We start from the raw sequence: 14,029 nt of genomic DNA, 5'->3' as shown, positions 1-14,029 counted from the left end.
ATCTGGCTCGTTAGCTGCTAAATGCTCCACTATGTTCCCCAGATGATGGAAAACACTGCCAGCTGTTTGGTGACGGGCAGGTAGCACACAGGGCTCTGCTGAGAACAGCTGATAGCTGATAAATGAGGATACAAGCAGGGCTGTGGCTCAGAAAACAGTCAGCTGAAAGACACTAAAATAGAATATAAAACAAAGGGGCATTGCAGAGTTAGACAAAGTCTCTCTGTATGGTCACTGAGTGGCACCTTGCAAGTTTTAATGACATGACAGAAAGAAAATGTCAACACACCAAACGTTTTAGCCAAACACTCCTTTATGAGACAGGTCAACATGTTTACCAAATCATGTTAATCCACAATTTTGATGTAATCCCAACTAATACAGCAGATGACGAACATCACTGTCACTTCAGGTATGGTTTGTTTTTGTTGACTCTAATGTGATGAGTGGTGATGAGTCTGAGTTAAATGGCTTTTTTTTTTTTCTTTCTCGTTCCTTTAAACGAAACATTAGCACCACAGCTGAAAAGTAGCCATTAATATCTTATGTTTAGAACTTTTTTACAAAATATAAATACTTCACTACAGCCAAAATTGTACACAGCAGGAAATATAAGCAAAATGCAACACTCAAAGTAAAGTGGTGTTCAGTGTTATGACTTTGTGCAACTTCACCTCAAACGGTCATCAAAATAATAAACATGCAAATTAAAATATCACAAGTTAAATTAAATTCACTCAGAAAGCAGTAAGAAAAAAAAACAAACAGAAACAAACACTCTTTGGGGTAGGGAACACCTGTGCAAATGTCTTAGGGTGAGGGAAGCCTTTCTGCCATCCTAAAAACAGAAACAAATATTTTTCACACTGTTTGTTACTTTTATTAAAAGATCCAGTGTGTAGGATTCAGTGGCATGAAGCTGTGTAGTTATCGCAACTCTGTCGCTTCACCCTCCTTTTCCAAGAAACATAATGATTCTTATTTTCAGGCGATAATACACTAATGAAAACATACCTATGAATATTATATTCCTTTTCTGCCAATAGAGCCTCCTAAATGTTACACACTGGACTTTCAAGACACTTCAATTCAATAAATAAAAAACACCCATAGTAAGGCAATGATGGAATAACCAGTAGTGAGTAAGAGCTTGCATATAAAATTAAACTCACGTTTCTTCTTTTCCTCCATTCAACCTCATTTCATGAAGCCTTAGATCGCCAAGATCTCTCTGTTAAAACATAATTAATCCACAACAGCAGTTGACAACAGTTTTTTTTGACCATTTAGTGAGGATACCACAATGAAAATGACACCCAACTTACTGCCTCGCTTAGGACTATCGGGTGCTCTGGCAAGAATTCCGGCTTCTTCCTGGCCTGAGGACAACTCGCCAGACCAATTAAAAAATCTCTCGAGTAAGATATTCTGCCTACAAAAAGAATATATATATATATATTAAATACATTACAAGAGTTAGAATCAGGCAAATCTGAAAAAAGTATGTTGTTATTCTGATAATAAAGCTTTACCTTCTTTCTGTTTGTGCAGGTTGACAATCTTGTAGAACTGCTCTATGCCAACATTTGTCTATCAAGCGCAAAATTAGAGAAATGTCTAAATCAACTGCTTAACAGGCAAATGGTTTATTTAAAGGAGTGTGTATGTGAGACTCAAATACTGAAGAGCAGAAAGAAAATTAATCAACGACAATTTTAAATAATCAATATAATTGTTTTATAAGTAATTTATCAAGCAAAAATGCCAAACATTGAACGGTTTCAAGTGTTGTATCATTGAAAACTGAATACATTTGGGTTTTGGACTGTTGTTTAGGCAAAAAAAAAAAAAGCAATCTAAAAGGAGAATTGTGATTTCTTCTTACATTTTACAGATGATCGAGAAATGATAGACAAAATAATTGATAGTGAAAATAATGTCATGTCTTTCTTTGGGATGTCTTACCTCTTGATCCACCTCCTCCATCAGTGCCTGTGCACATGTAGCAGTATTCATATTGGGCTCTAAATGAAGTGACAGAGTTATAATATGAGCATGCCGTTAAACATGAACAAGTTTATTTCATTCCCATAAATCTGACCAACTGATGCAGACTGCTTACCAATGTCAACATGAAGGCAGCGGCGCAGGGGTCTCGCTGGCTCCAGGTGTTTTTGGAGGACTCTTCTCCTTGATACCTCCATTCTGGTGTCAGTAAGGTTCAGACATGTTTTAAATCTACTAAACTCTACCAGGCTTGCTCATCACATTTGCTGAGCGGTGCTGTGTTACTACAAGCAGATGTGTGTGTGTGTATATATACATATTTCAACGTGTTACTTTTCACTGCTTTCCAAATGTTGCAGACAGTACCTGTAGTGGGTCAAAGCAACAGGTGCATGTTGACATTAGATCTGAGAAATGTATTGGGATTAGTTGTATGCCAGGCTTCAGCTGATCTTCCCCAATTCACAGCAGAACCATATGTAATATTAGTGTTCAGCATTTAAAGTATGGACGCTATTTAGCTAGTTATATCATAAGTATCTTATATAATTAACGTTAAGTTTCTCAAGTGGAGTTAGTTGGAATAAACGAACATTTAGCTGTCACTGATCATGTCCCACGATGAGTAGCACAACAGCTAACGTGAACAATACAATCGGCCCTATTAGCTTAAGTAGTTTAACTGACAGTAAGCGAACTGGACATGAATAAATAATCTCTTAATACTTGTAGAACGCTGTCGATAACTCCCTTTCTGCCTAAGTTGTACAATAAAGAAGCAACTTTGGAGAAAAGCTTCAAATGAGTCGCCGTTGCCCATCACAGTGTTTCATGGCAGACATCTGTGTAAACCACGGACTGCATGACAACGTCCAGCGGCTACCATTAGCGCTTCAGTCCAACGTTTACCAATCACTGCCTCTTCAACGGCAGCGACTCTACTAACGATCACACGCTTTGTCGTATTTTAACATAATGCGGATAAAATAAGAAGTTAACGTTATGTGGTTAACAAATGCCACTTCAAAATGATGCAAAGTTTGAACTTCTATGCACCCCCTGCATCTGGATGTTACCATCATTATATAGCTAGTCATTTTATACGGGAAAGTTCACGTTACAAAGTCCTCAACGTAGTCGTTTTACTATATATATTTAAAAAAGACATATGTTTAATTATTCACCTGTACTTCTACAAAATTCCCTCAGCGTGGTTTTCTGTCTGCTCACTTGACCGGTGACATGCTAGTCAAACAAACACCTCCACTTCCGGTGAACAACTTTCAAAATAAAATATGAATTACTATAATACAGAAGATCATATATCACTATCAGCAGAGCATTGAGCAAGTTGCTTGCACATTTAGCCAAATTAGCACACAGAGCTTTTGTTGATATGTCTTCATGTCATTGTGAAGATGTGGTCATAAATACTACTACTACTACATGAGTAGGAAATTGTCCAGAATCCATTTACCAGGTGTAATACAATATAAATATACATATAAAAAATAGGGTGCTGAGATCCTGCTACAATTTTAATTTTAATTTAATTTTTAGTTACTACGTGCAAAATTTAGGTTTTTTTTAAGATCTCTGCTAAACACACAAATCATAGTCATGTACAGTATGTTCTGGCATCGGTGCCGTTTTCAGCTCAAAGTCCATATTATTTGTAGCCCAAGAGGAGCTACACCTGTCACTGGTGTTAATTGTTTACATCAGAGAAAAGAGACAAGGGCCAATATGAATACACATTATTTTCTCATAGTGGTCACTCTTCCTCTCCCCCATCTCTTTCACACGTCTTCCTTTCGGACAACTGGAGTTTATAAAAAAAGCATACATATATCCCAACTTAATATTCAGTCATGAGTACATTAAATCACTTAAGGCCATTTCATTGAACCCAATCTAAATAAAAGTAACTAATTTATGTGATCAGTGAGTAACCATCACTTTTCATCTACACAAAGTTTGTCAGCAAGCAAAATATACTTTAAGTGATGGATATGTGAAGAAAAATGGACAATTCAAAGGTAAGTGTTTTTATAAAAGCCACACTTTTCACAACAGCCACAGATAGTAAAATTAAATTTCCATACATTTCTCTCCAGTGTTGTAAGCTGAATTATACAAAAATATTTTGATGAAAAAACAAAAACAGAATATTTAACTAAGATGAACACTGCATACAAAACCTATATTAAGTAGTAGACAGACCATATTGCCTAATCAAATATATTTTTGGCAGCTAGAAAAAAAAAACCTTCACTGTATTCCCAATCATATAAAGCCATGCCACATTAATCAAAAAGGGAAGAAAAAAAAAAAAAGTCAATTGCTTCCCTGAAATCCACTTTGCTTCAATCAACATTGTGTATATGTATATACCACACTACAAGGGCACGTTAGGTACCATGGAAAGCAATGTCACTTTCACACTAGTGTTAGCTGTATTTTCCTTGGACCTATTGGTCTTCCACTCAGTTCCTCAACTGCTGTCAACGCTTCCTGACGGGACTCAAATACTGCAGTTGCAGAGCCTCTGGGTTTTCCACTCTGGTCGTACAGCAGTGAGACAGATCCAGGGATAATGCGATATCCATAGCAAAAGTCATAGATTTCTTCGCTTCTGATTTGGAATGGCAAGTTAAGCAGCTTTACACAGGTGGGACCATCAAGATGCTGCACTGAGGGACCAAAACCCCCACGAACGCCATTACCTCTGTCTTGTGGAGCGTAAGGGCCTACTGCATAGGGCTCGTGATCATAGCCTCTGTGGCTATTAGCCTGTACATTAGTCATTGGTCCGTTACCATCATGAGAAATCCTAAAGTCAGGGTACTCTGTGTCACCAGGCCGATAGGATGCCTCGCTGCTCCTGCCTGAGTACTGCTCCTCTCTTGGCAGTGGCTCTTGCACAATTGTCTCTTGCACCACTGGTGGCTCAACACCCAACTGCCGCATCTGAGAACGTGATATGCATTTCAGTAGGACTTCTGACCCAAGAAACCGTTGTCCATTGAGAGAGAGTGCACTCATAGCCTCTGCCTCAGACTGGAAGAGAATCAAAGCCTTCCCCACCCCAGCACCTTTATGGTCATGCAGCACGAACACCTTGTCCTCTGTAATATTAAACCCAAGGAAGAAGTCCATGATCTCAACTTTCCGTACATCAAATGGCAGGTTTCGCACAAACAGACACACTTTCTCAGAGTCATAAGCATCATTGGGGTAAGATGGAGGCCTCTCCTGAAACCTTTCAGGGTTTCCAGGAGGTTTATCATCCATGCCCTGAGATTCCAGAAGGGCGATCATTTTCTCTCTTGAGATCGGGCGGGTAAAAACCCATCGGTTGAGAAACTGCCTTTTTTCGTGAGTCAAAGCCTCACAATAGTCACGCAGACTCTTGAAGAGCACAAATGACGATCTAGTTCTTCTACCATCACCGTCAATTAAGTGCAGGATCTGGTCATCCTCGAGCTTTGCATTACGAAAAAGCTTTTTAATGTCTTCTTTTTCCACTGCATACGACAAATTTTCCAACAGAACGCAGTACTCATCGTCGGAAGAAGCAATGGACCTTTGGGTCAAAGGTGACTGTGACCTTGGATATTGTGGATTCCTCTGATTGCGAATAGGTGATCTCTCCCTTCCAAAGTTGTTGTCCGTGTTGACAGCCATTGACATGTTACCAGTAGCCCGACGCCAGTCGTCTAAGGTTGTTGTTGAAACCTCCACATACCTTGACCCAATGTATCTCCTATCCCTCTTCAGGCCTTCATACGCATCCTCTCTTGTTGCAAATTTGACGAGACCTTTCCCGTTCTTTGCACCATGTGCATTTTTCAACAAGACTATTTCATCAACAAGTAAACCACTGAAAAAGTCACGGACATCCGCTTCAGTCACAGAGAATGGCATTCCTTTTAGAAACACATGCAAGTAGTCATCAGTGTGTGAAGCTCTCAGGTGTTGGGGAGGAGGGGTATGGCCCGATCTGCTACCTGATCTCCGGCCCACCTCAGGGTCCACAGATCTTCGAGCCCATCTTGCATTCTCCTCGTGTCGCCTCTTTTGATCTAGCTCTACATTTTTTGTACTTCTTTCAAGGATGCTCTGCATTTCTGTTTTACTACTCAGTAGCAATGCAACAGGTGAACCCTGAATGCACCCCCCTGACCGTGTCATGGCTCTTCTTGCATCTTCATCTGAAGCAAAGATAATGAACGCTTCCTCTCGCTCCCCACCAATTATATGTACCCCTCCATCTGGAATTTTGAGGCCAGTGAAGAATTTGCGAATATCCTCAGAGCCTGCTGTGACTCTCAGTCCCTGTAAACGGATGACGACCGCCATGCTGAAGCACAAACAACAGCACCTGTAGACAGAAGGGTATAGAACAGCATTATTGCCAACAGAGTTTCTCTAGCTCAGTGTCAATTTCCTGGCATTCCAATAAAACACCACTGAACTGGAAGAGCAATGTTAGAATAAAGGACATCAGAGACCATGGACACCATTACGATCAATGCCCACAACAGCCAACATATACTGTAGGTCACGCTTGTTGAAATGGCTCACACACACTACAAACCAATTGCAAATTCTAACCAGAATCAAAATTTACTGTATATTCGATCAAGTTCCATGCAAGACTCTCTACCACAAGACTTTTATTACTCACACTATTTTTGAAAAGACCAAACAGTATTCTCCATAAATTAAAAATGCTATCCACCGCTGGCTTAAAAAGGACAATATGGCATTGAGTCAAAATACACAAAGCAACAGAATCTGGCACAATCATTTACCCTTCCTCCTAGATCAATTTTAATCACTCATTATTGAAAAATAAAAGAACCATATTATCTTAAATACTTGCAGAAAATGTTGTGCACATATTTTGTTAACTATCCAAAGTTGTCACATATAATTGAAGGAAAGCAGTCAATTTTACGTTGATCTGAAAACCACTACTGATGGTCATGTTTCAAGGATCAATTCTTTAATAACAAATAGCTGATGAAGCTGTAGCCTTTGGAGGGCTAAAACCTAATAGACTGAATCTGTGTCAAATCCCAGACAGCCCGCACACGACTGACCATAGCCATCATTTCAAGTTCACGACCCTTCCCCAAAATCAATGCTGCATCCATGTGTTGTGCATCAGTGTCAGGTCAGACATTGTCCAAGTCCACCACCAAGTATTTGAACTGATTCAGCCAGGGTTGAATTCTGAGTAGTAGTATTTTAGTAAGTATTTTTCGCTTTTGATGGGGTCTTCTGAATCCGACAGCCTTGTTGATCCATCATCAGGCATTTATAATGACTACATCAGCACCAGCAACGATCCAGCTCCAAGTCTGTCACTCAGGAACCACAAGCCGTAAAGCACCAAAAGAAACATTGGTTTCTGATCAAGAAATACCTCCTTACCAAATGTCAAGACAGTCAAAACTGTGTGTGAACGTTTTTAAATTGCAGCCCACCTGTCTGTGCCTTTAAAACGCCAGAGTATCACAGCATGGTTGAGGACGATAACAGTGGTTTGGCATATTTAAGTTAGCTAAGTACTATCTGCTTACACTCACTCTGTAAGTGGCCGTTATTTGCCAAAGCAGCCGTTTTAGTTTCTTTCTTTCTTAACTCTCTGTAATAACGGTTTAGCTCGTAACAAAATATTTTCTCCTGGGACAAATCCCCATGGCGCACATTCCTTCTGTGTAGTTCCATGTTAGGTCAGTTAGAAGGACAGATTTTCCACCAACAAGTAGTTCATGTTTTTGAACTGGGCTCCATGAAGCACACATTTCTAACCAAAACACACCATCTACAAGGGACGTACAACTTCAACTGCAGTAAACTTGCAGGGGAGCAGTGAAATCCGTATTTCCTTTCACTCAGAGGTTCATCCACTGCATCACTGCCTTGCTCTAACACCTGTCCCAAAATATTCCACTCATGATAGAAAAAATTCTGTTGTGGATTTGGCATTTTACCACGCTGCTGCAGTCTGTTCATTCCAGAGGCTGGTGTTCTGGTTAATCCAATAGTGGCAGTCTCCCCTCTTCTTGCCCTTTCCCTGTCACGCCGTGTTCGCCTCAGCAACTTTTCCTCTGTACATTTTGGCGCAAGCTGATACAGTAAACCAGCTGTTCCATAGAAAGTGGATTTGTCTTCTCGCCGGAGCTCATCGTCATGCTGACTGGCGTTGGAATTTGCACCACCAAGAAAGACTCACAAATCACTGACTGATTACAATGTTACATTTATTATCTTAAAGTGTACAAAGATGAATTAACACCAGTGTACGCTGGTTTTCACTAATGCAAGTTGTAAGCCACTTGTATGGCTCTTTTTTAAAAAAAAACAACACACAAAATGGTAATCAACCATTGCTTGGTTTCAGACCTCTGAACCAAAGCTCACAACAAATGTGAAGGCGCGTAGCAATTCAGATTAATCATCAGGCAATAACATGGCTACACAGACATCGGATACAACACCACACAAGTTAGCCAAAGTCTGCCTCAATGGCTCTGTACCTCAAGTCCTGAAATGAAACCATTCTTGTTGTATTGTAAACACAATACAAACTGTATTATACATCGCTCATCAACACTGGCATCAAGCCATTATACTTCAGAACAGCACCACCACAGCATTTTCAAGCAGCTAACTAACGCTATCTTGTCGCCACCGACAGGGCCGACATTTTATCAATAACCGCAAGGTTAACTGACAAAACGTACACAATATGAAACTATTGTAATATTGTGTGCTATTTAACTTGGCTAGCGTTAACCCAAATCGTTATCTAGGATGACAGCAAACGCCCTTTCCGTCCAGACAACTCCGAGCAAAGTGTCGAGGTTAGCCATGTAGCGTTAGCTCATGATGTAGCCAGCTAGGCCTCAACCATTGGACGGCAATGACAATGTATTCTTTATTAACAGCCACATAAAGCGACCTAACCCCGAGCAACACTTACACAATGGACAACCACAGATTCTCGTGCAAAATCGAGATTATCGAACAGATTCAGATCAATTTTTGGCTTCGCGTCACTCTTGTCTCAAAGAGGAAATCTTCTTCTTCTTAATCTTCTTCTTCTTGGTCGTCTTCTTGGTCGTCTTCTTCCTCTTCTTCTTCAGTTTCTAATGTCGAGCTGCAGACCATCGTGAATGGTGCACGTCGCCACCTACCGGATGTTGTCATAAAATCAGCACTTTATGACATTTCTGGATATTAAACCTGTTTTATGTTAATGTTTAAATGAAGTTCTTCCTACCTGTAATTGTTTGTCATCTGTCTTAAAAGGAGCCTTGATTCTCTGCTCTCTTCCCATTTCTACAATCACATCCCTCATTCTGTGCATTTCTTCACATTTTCAACGTTTTCCTTACATGTTTATCTCTTTTTTTTCAGGAGATATAGTGTTGTATTGAGTCCTGGGTGTCTTAATCCTACATTTACCTTACTTCTCTGATAGAGAGTTCAACTCTTCCACAGCATGCAATAGGTGGTAACACATTGACATTATATATAAGGCTCTGGTCTATACAATCTCTTTAGAAACATAAGAGTATGTTTAGATCATAGGCTGTGTATTGTGAAAATATCCAGAAAAAAAACTTTATGAATAGCAATGAGACCTTGTTTTGTTGCATGGGGAGCATTAATTAAATACTTTATGTCATGCAAGATGTCAGTACATGAAATTTGCTGTGTGGAAAGTTGTATCTGTATATATATATATTTTATTCAACAGTCACAATAAAATACAGTGTCACTTCATCTTCCACATGGTTTTTCCTCGATTACTTTATAGCCAGGTAGCGCTGCTTTGTAAAGTCTTGTCTTCAAATATTTAATTCATTAAGTCTCGCTGCAGTGCGCTCCAGGGTTCGCGCCAGCTATGTTCCCACATCATGTGATGTGATGTTGTTGAACACAGCAGCAGCAGCCAGAGAGACACTGCGAGGATCAGTGCTGTGGAATAAAAAAAGGTATTCCAAAGACATGTTCGTAACCCTTCAAGCAGATCAGGTTGGCGCTCTTGTTGTAACTTACAGGTTGATCTAATGAGGACTCTTTCCGGGGCTTGGGTTTCGTGATCGCTTGTGTTTCTCGATGTCTCCTCCAACTCTTTGCTAACTATGTGAGCTCCTGCTACCTCGATAGTACCGACATTGAGCCAGGCTGAAGCTGGGGCGCAGCAGCAGCAGCAGCAGCAGAGACGGTGTTTCTCCGCCGACCATCATTTCCGACAGCTCCGTATGGATTTGACGTCGGCATACATTGTCGCTTGATGTTTCGCAAAGGGCCGATTGCAGGTGATTTCGAAGATGGGGGAACCTTGTGACCTTAAGCACTTCGTAAAGTGAGTACCTTGTGAACCGCTTTTTCCCCTCAACGCTACGTTAATTGAGGTTGAGCCATCTCACACACAAGACAAAACATTATGAGCTAGCGTGCTAGTAAAGCCGGGTGCAGAGACTTCAGAAAACGGGTCCATTACAAAGGAAATGTAGACCTAACCCTTTCTGCTTGAGCGCTACATGAGAACACGACTCGCCCACTAGTCGAAACAACCTTGTTTAGTGTGACTTTACACATTAGTGACAGATAAAAGACCCACAAGTGAACAACAGTAACGTTAGCCGACTGGCTGCTAGTTAGCGTTACACTGCGAGAGTTAGCTCGCGTTAGCTGCGGATGCTAGTGGAGTCTTCGTCAAATGACACAAATGTGACCTTTTACCTCTGCGACCCAGCTGAAAAAACACCTTTTAATTGTCTTAATGAGCGCATTTCCACGCGTAGACTTGTTGTCTGGTCAACATTAACACCATGAATTATGCATACCACAACACGAGCTAACGCTATCTTTAAAGATGGCCCACGGAAGCTCGCTGTTTGTTAGCTTGCCCAAGTTAGCTTAGCGAGTTGAGATATTTTTGTAAACCAGCGTCGCAGTCGAAAAGCTAAGGTAATGCCGCCTTGCCTGCTTGCTTACTACTTGTATATAGGTTGGTATAAGTAGTTAGCAGATCTTGAGAATGTATTTCTATAAATTCATAGGTTTGCAGCCAACCTCTACTCGTTTTCACAGTGGGTAGAAATCCTCCTTTTAAAGGCCATGTTAGCTTAAGTTAGTTTGGCGATTTGCTCCAAACCAGTCGTTTGTTTTCATTAGTGTCGATGTGTTATTTGACATAAGTCCTCATTCTACAGCGCCCCTTTGTTTTCTGTAGGCCATTTCCCTGTGCTGTACATGTCTAATAATGAGATGCATGTTCTCTACTCGCCCTGCATCCATGTTTTTTTTTTTGTTTTTTTTATGTATGTCCGACCATGATGGTACTATTTATAAATCATAGGTGAATGTAACCTGTTATTTCTTGTTTTTGTGCTGCGATGCGGTCACAGTGACAGCAGTAGAGACTGACTGCGCGGCAAGTTGAGGAAATGGGAAATCTGTCTCATAGCAGACATAAATATTAGGACGTGAAACTGGATTCTCTGCCACATTGCAGCGATAGATAAGAGGATTCTCAGGAAGGGACGCCCGCAGAAGTCGTTAATACTATAACGGTTCAAAGCATGAGACACCACTTACTTTTTTGACTTAGTGTACATATAGACAACGCGTTTTGCACAAGCCAGACCCACCACTACTCAACACTGTATTTACTGTAATGTCAAATACAAAGTTGCATTTCTGCATTTTTCTGCAACTACCCTCAGATGTCAGTGATGTCTTAAATGATAAAACCTACTGACCCAGTAGCTGTAAGCTGTTGTGGACAATCGAGACCCAGTTCATTGCAACCCTATCTTTCTTTTTGTCAGGTGTGGCGTCACTTTGGAGGGCTCATTTCTCTGATTCGGATTATTCTTGGCCAGCAGCCTCTTCAGGCCTTCTAATCCTAGACGAGTTTCTCAATGGACACTCTGCTGAAGTCAGAGATCAGGTATTAGAGAGCACTAAATGCAACTCACGGTGTATGTCTTTATGTAGTGTAGTTTCACATGAATTAGGAAATGATATTAGTATGGTTACCAAGTTGTGTTTTGTTTGAATGTAGTTTGTGCAGATCTTTCTGGCACCTATTTACTGTTTAAACATTTTAATATTAAAGGTCATTCTAAGCCCAAGGCCTTGTCACTATTTATACACTGATAAATATTTGACAATTAAAAATATAAATGCTGCAAAAAGTTTTGGGCTCTTTTTTAAGATTGATAACTGATAACATGTTGTCTTTATTATCTATTTATCTTGTTATTTGTGACCGGCCAGTGTGTGGATAGGCTGTGTTTTGTGTAGTGTAGCCACAGATACAGTATACAGTACATTAGTGCATGTGACACTAGTGTACAATGTTAGAAACACCTAAAAAAGAGAAGACAGAGAGAAATGATTTCAGGTTTCAGTTATGTTTCTGTCACCATATAGAAACAATAGGTGACCACAATGCTTGGTATTAGACATCACATTCAGTTATGTTAACTGTTTGTTTATATTTATTAGCTTGAAAAATGAAACAGTTGTGCATTACATTTGAAATAATATTGCTATATTTGGAGTAAAATATTCTTGCAACAACAATCTAAAAGGGTAATGCAGGTCCAGTCCAGTAATCGTTTGATTATGTTCAAGTTGCTTGCTATAGCCTTTTCTATATAACAGGATGTCACTGCAAAAATGTCTCGTTTTGAAGGTCATAGAGAAAAAGGAAAAAAATGATATCCTAAAGGATTAAATGACCCAATTGTTGCCTTGCACCCATATTGAGCCTACCCTAAGGAGAACACACACTTTAATAGGACAAAGGGAAGAACAAAAACCCAATTATTCTTTTTGAACATGTTAAATACTTACATCTGTAAGCTTCTTTTTGTGATTTGTTGCTTCAGCTGTTTGTTTGCGAGTGAAAGCAGTGTAGACAATCAAGCAATATGGTGTTGAGTTGGTTATGTTATTAGTTGGTTAGGCTATTTCAACCCTTGTTTAACCCTCATCCTACTGACTGGGGTACCTGCAGACTGTAACGGTATACTTCTTGTTCTAGTGTAGTCCTTGTTTGTGGAATATGTGGGTCAGATGAGGGTTAAGGGAACCTAACAGATCATGAGAATATACTGTACATTTTGTTTACAGTTTCTTTTTTGGTCTTGTTTTAGTCTACTTAAGGGGTTAGGAGTAAACTACGAATGAAACTGATTGAACAGTAATTACCACAGAATCACTAAAACTCGTGTCCATCATCATTATCCCATCAACACAGATTTCTTTCAGTTTTCTGTTTAAAGAGTGATGAAACACAAACTCTCCTGTCAGAAAAAATCTATTGCATGGAGCAGACAAGACATGGATTAAGACTGTAACCTTAACCTTTGACTCCACTCAGCAGTGATATTGCAAACTTAATGTAACATGGTAAACGTAAACCTTCAGTCTGCATGGACCACAGACTGTCTGGCCTGTCAGATTATCATTTTTGTTTCATATGGACATTACTTTTTAAGCCATAGTGGCTTTGTTCTCGGTGGTGTTGATGGGATTGTACGATGTGAAAAAGTAAATAGTGCAATGATGCAGAATATTTGACTTGGCCTAACTTCTGTTATATTCTTGTCTGACAGGAATGGATTTGTGAATGAAGTAGAATATGAAAAGCTTAGACCTTGAGCATGTCTTCTAAGCTAGGTTATTACTGTGGAGGTTATTGTACATGTTTTATTGTTTACAAGAGCTTTGTAGTAGTCCATTCTATGTGTAGCTTGCGCATACTTTTTCCACTTTCCATGTGTTACTAAAGTTGCTACATCAAAGTTATGTTCCTGCTATTGCTGTTGAGCAAGGTGCTGGCTTTAGAACAGCAGTTGGTTGCATCTCCAAGACATTATATATATATATCTCTATATATATATATATATCTCTATATATATATATATATATATATATATATATATATATATATCTCTATATATATATATCTCTATATATA

General features: G+C 39.6%; 3 protein-coding genes across 7 annotated transcripts in view; 1 reads left to right on the top strand and 2 right to left on the bottom strand.

Annotated features, from left to right (window-relative positions):
• Positions 1 to 295: 295 nt before the first annotated feature.
• On the bottom strand, positions 296 to 3,469 carry gra (granulito). The gene is made up of 7 exons (XM_035671996.1): positions 3,192 to 3,469; positions 2,123 to 2,205; positions 1,966 to 2,024; positions 1,533 to 1,590; positions 1,326 to 1,432; positions 1,173 to 1,231; positions 296 to 838 (listed from the first exon to the last, which is right to left on the bottom strand). The coding sequence occupies exons 2-7, from the start codon at positions 2,202 to 2,204 to the stop codon at positions 811 to 813; spliced, it is 393 nt and encodes a 130-aa protein (XP_035527889.1). The 5' UTR covers position 2,205; positions 3,192 to 3,469; the 3' UTR covers positions 296 to 810.
• A 285-nt stretch (positions 3,470 to 3,754) lies between these two features.
• rbm12bb (RNA binding motif protein 12Bb) lies at positions 3,755 to 9,166 on the bottom strand. The gene is made up of 2 exons (XM_035671991.1): positions 9,005 to 9,166; positions 3,755 to 6,391 (listed from the first exon to the last, which is right to left on the bottom strand). Exon 2 carries the CDS (start codon positions 6,367 to 6,369, stop codon positions 4,447 to 4,449), a length of 1,923 nt encoding a protein of 640 aa, XP_035527884.1. The 5' UTR covers positions 6,370 to 6,391; positions 9,005 to 9,166; the 3' UTR covers positions 3,755 to 4,446.
• Positions 9,167 to 9,962: 796 nt separating this feature from the next.
• The window catches only part of setd2 (SET domain containing 2, histone lysine methyltransferase), a 20,921-nt gene continuing 16,854 nt past the window's right edge, over positions 9,963 to 14,029 (top strand). For 3 of the 5 annotated variants that reach the window (XM_035671733.1, XM_035671734.1, XM_035671731.1), the window contains exon 1: positions 9,963 to 10,396. In XM_035671733.1, coding sequence (XP_035527626.1) covers positions 10,362 to 10,396 — 35 coding nt within the window. In that variant the 5' untranslated portion in view covers positions 9,963 to 10,361. Of the gene's footprint in view, positions 10,397 to 11,867; positions 11,990 to 14,029 lie in introns of those variants that run through there. The other 2 variants (XM_035671732.1, XM_035671735.1) reach the window with 2 other exon arrangements.

This window comes from Morone saxatilis, unplaced genomic scaffold (genome assembly GCF_004916995.1).
Source record: "Morone saxatilis isolate NCDOM2014 unplaced genomic scaffold, NCSU_SB_2.0 Contig24, whole genome shotgun sequence".
NCBI classification, from domain to species: Eukaryota; Metazoa; Chordata; class Actinopteri; family Moronidae; genus Morone; species Morone saxatilis.
The sequence above is the reverse complement of the archived record's forward strand: the minus strand, read 5'-3'. Positions and strand labels throughout refer to the sequence as shown.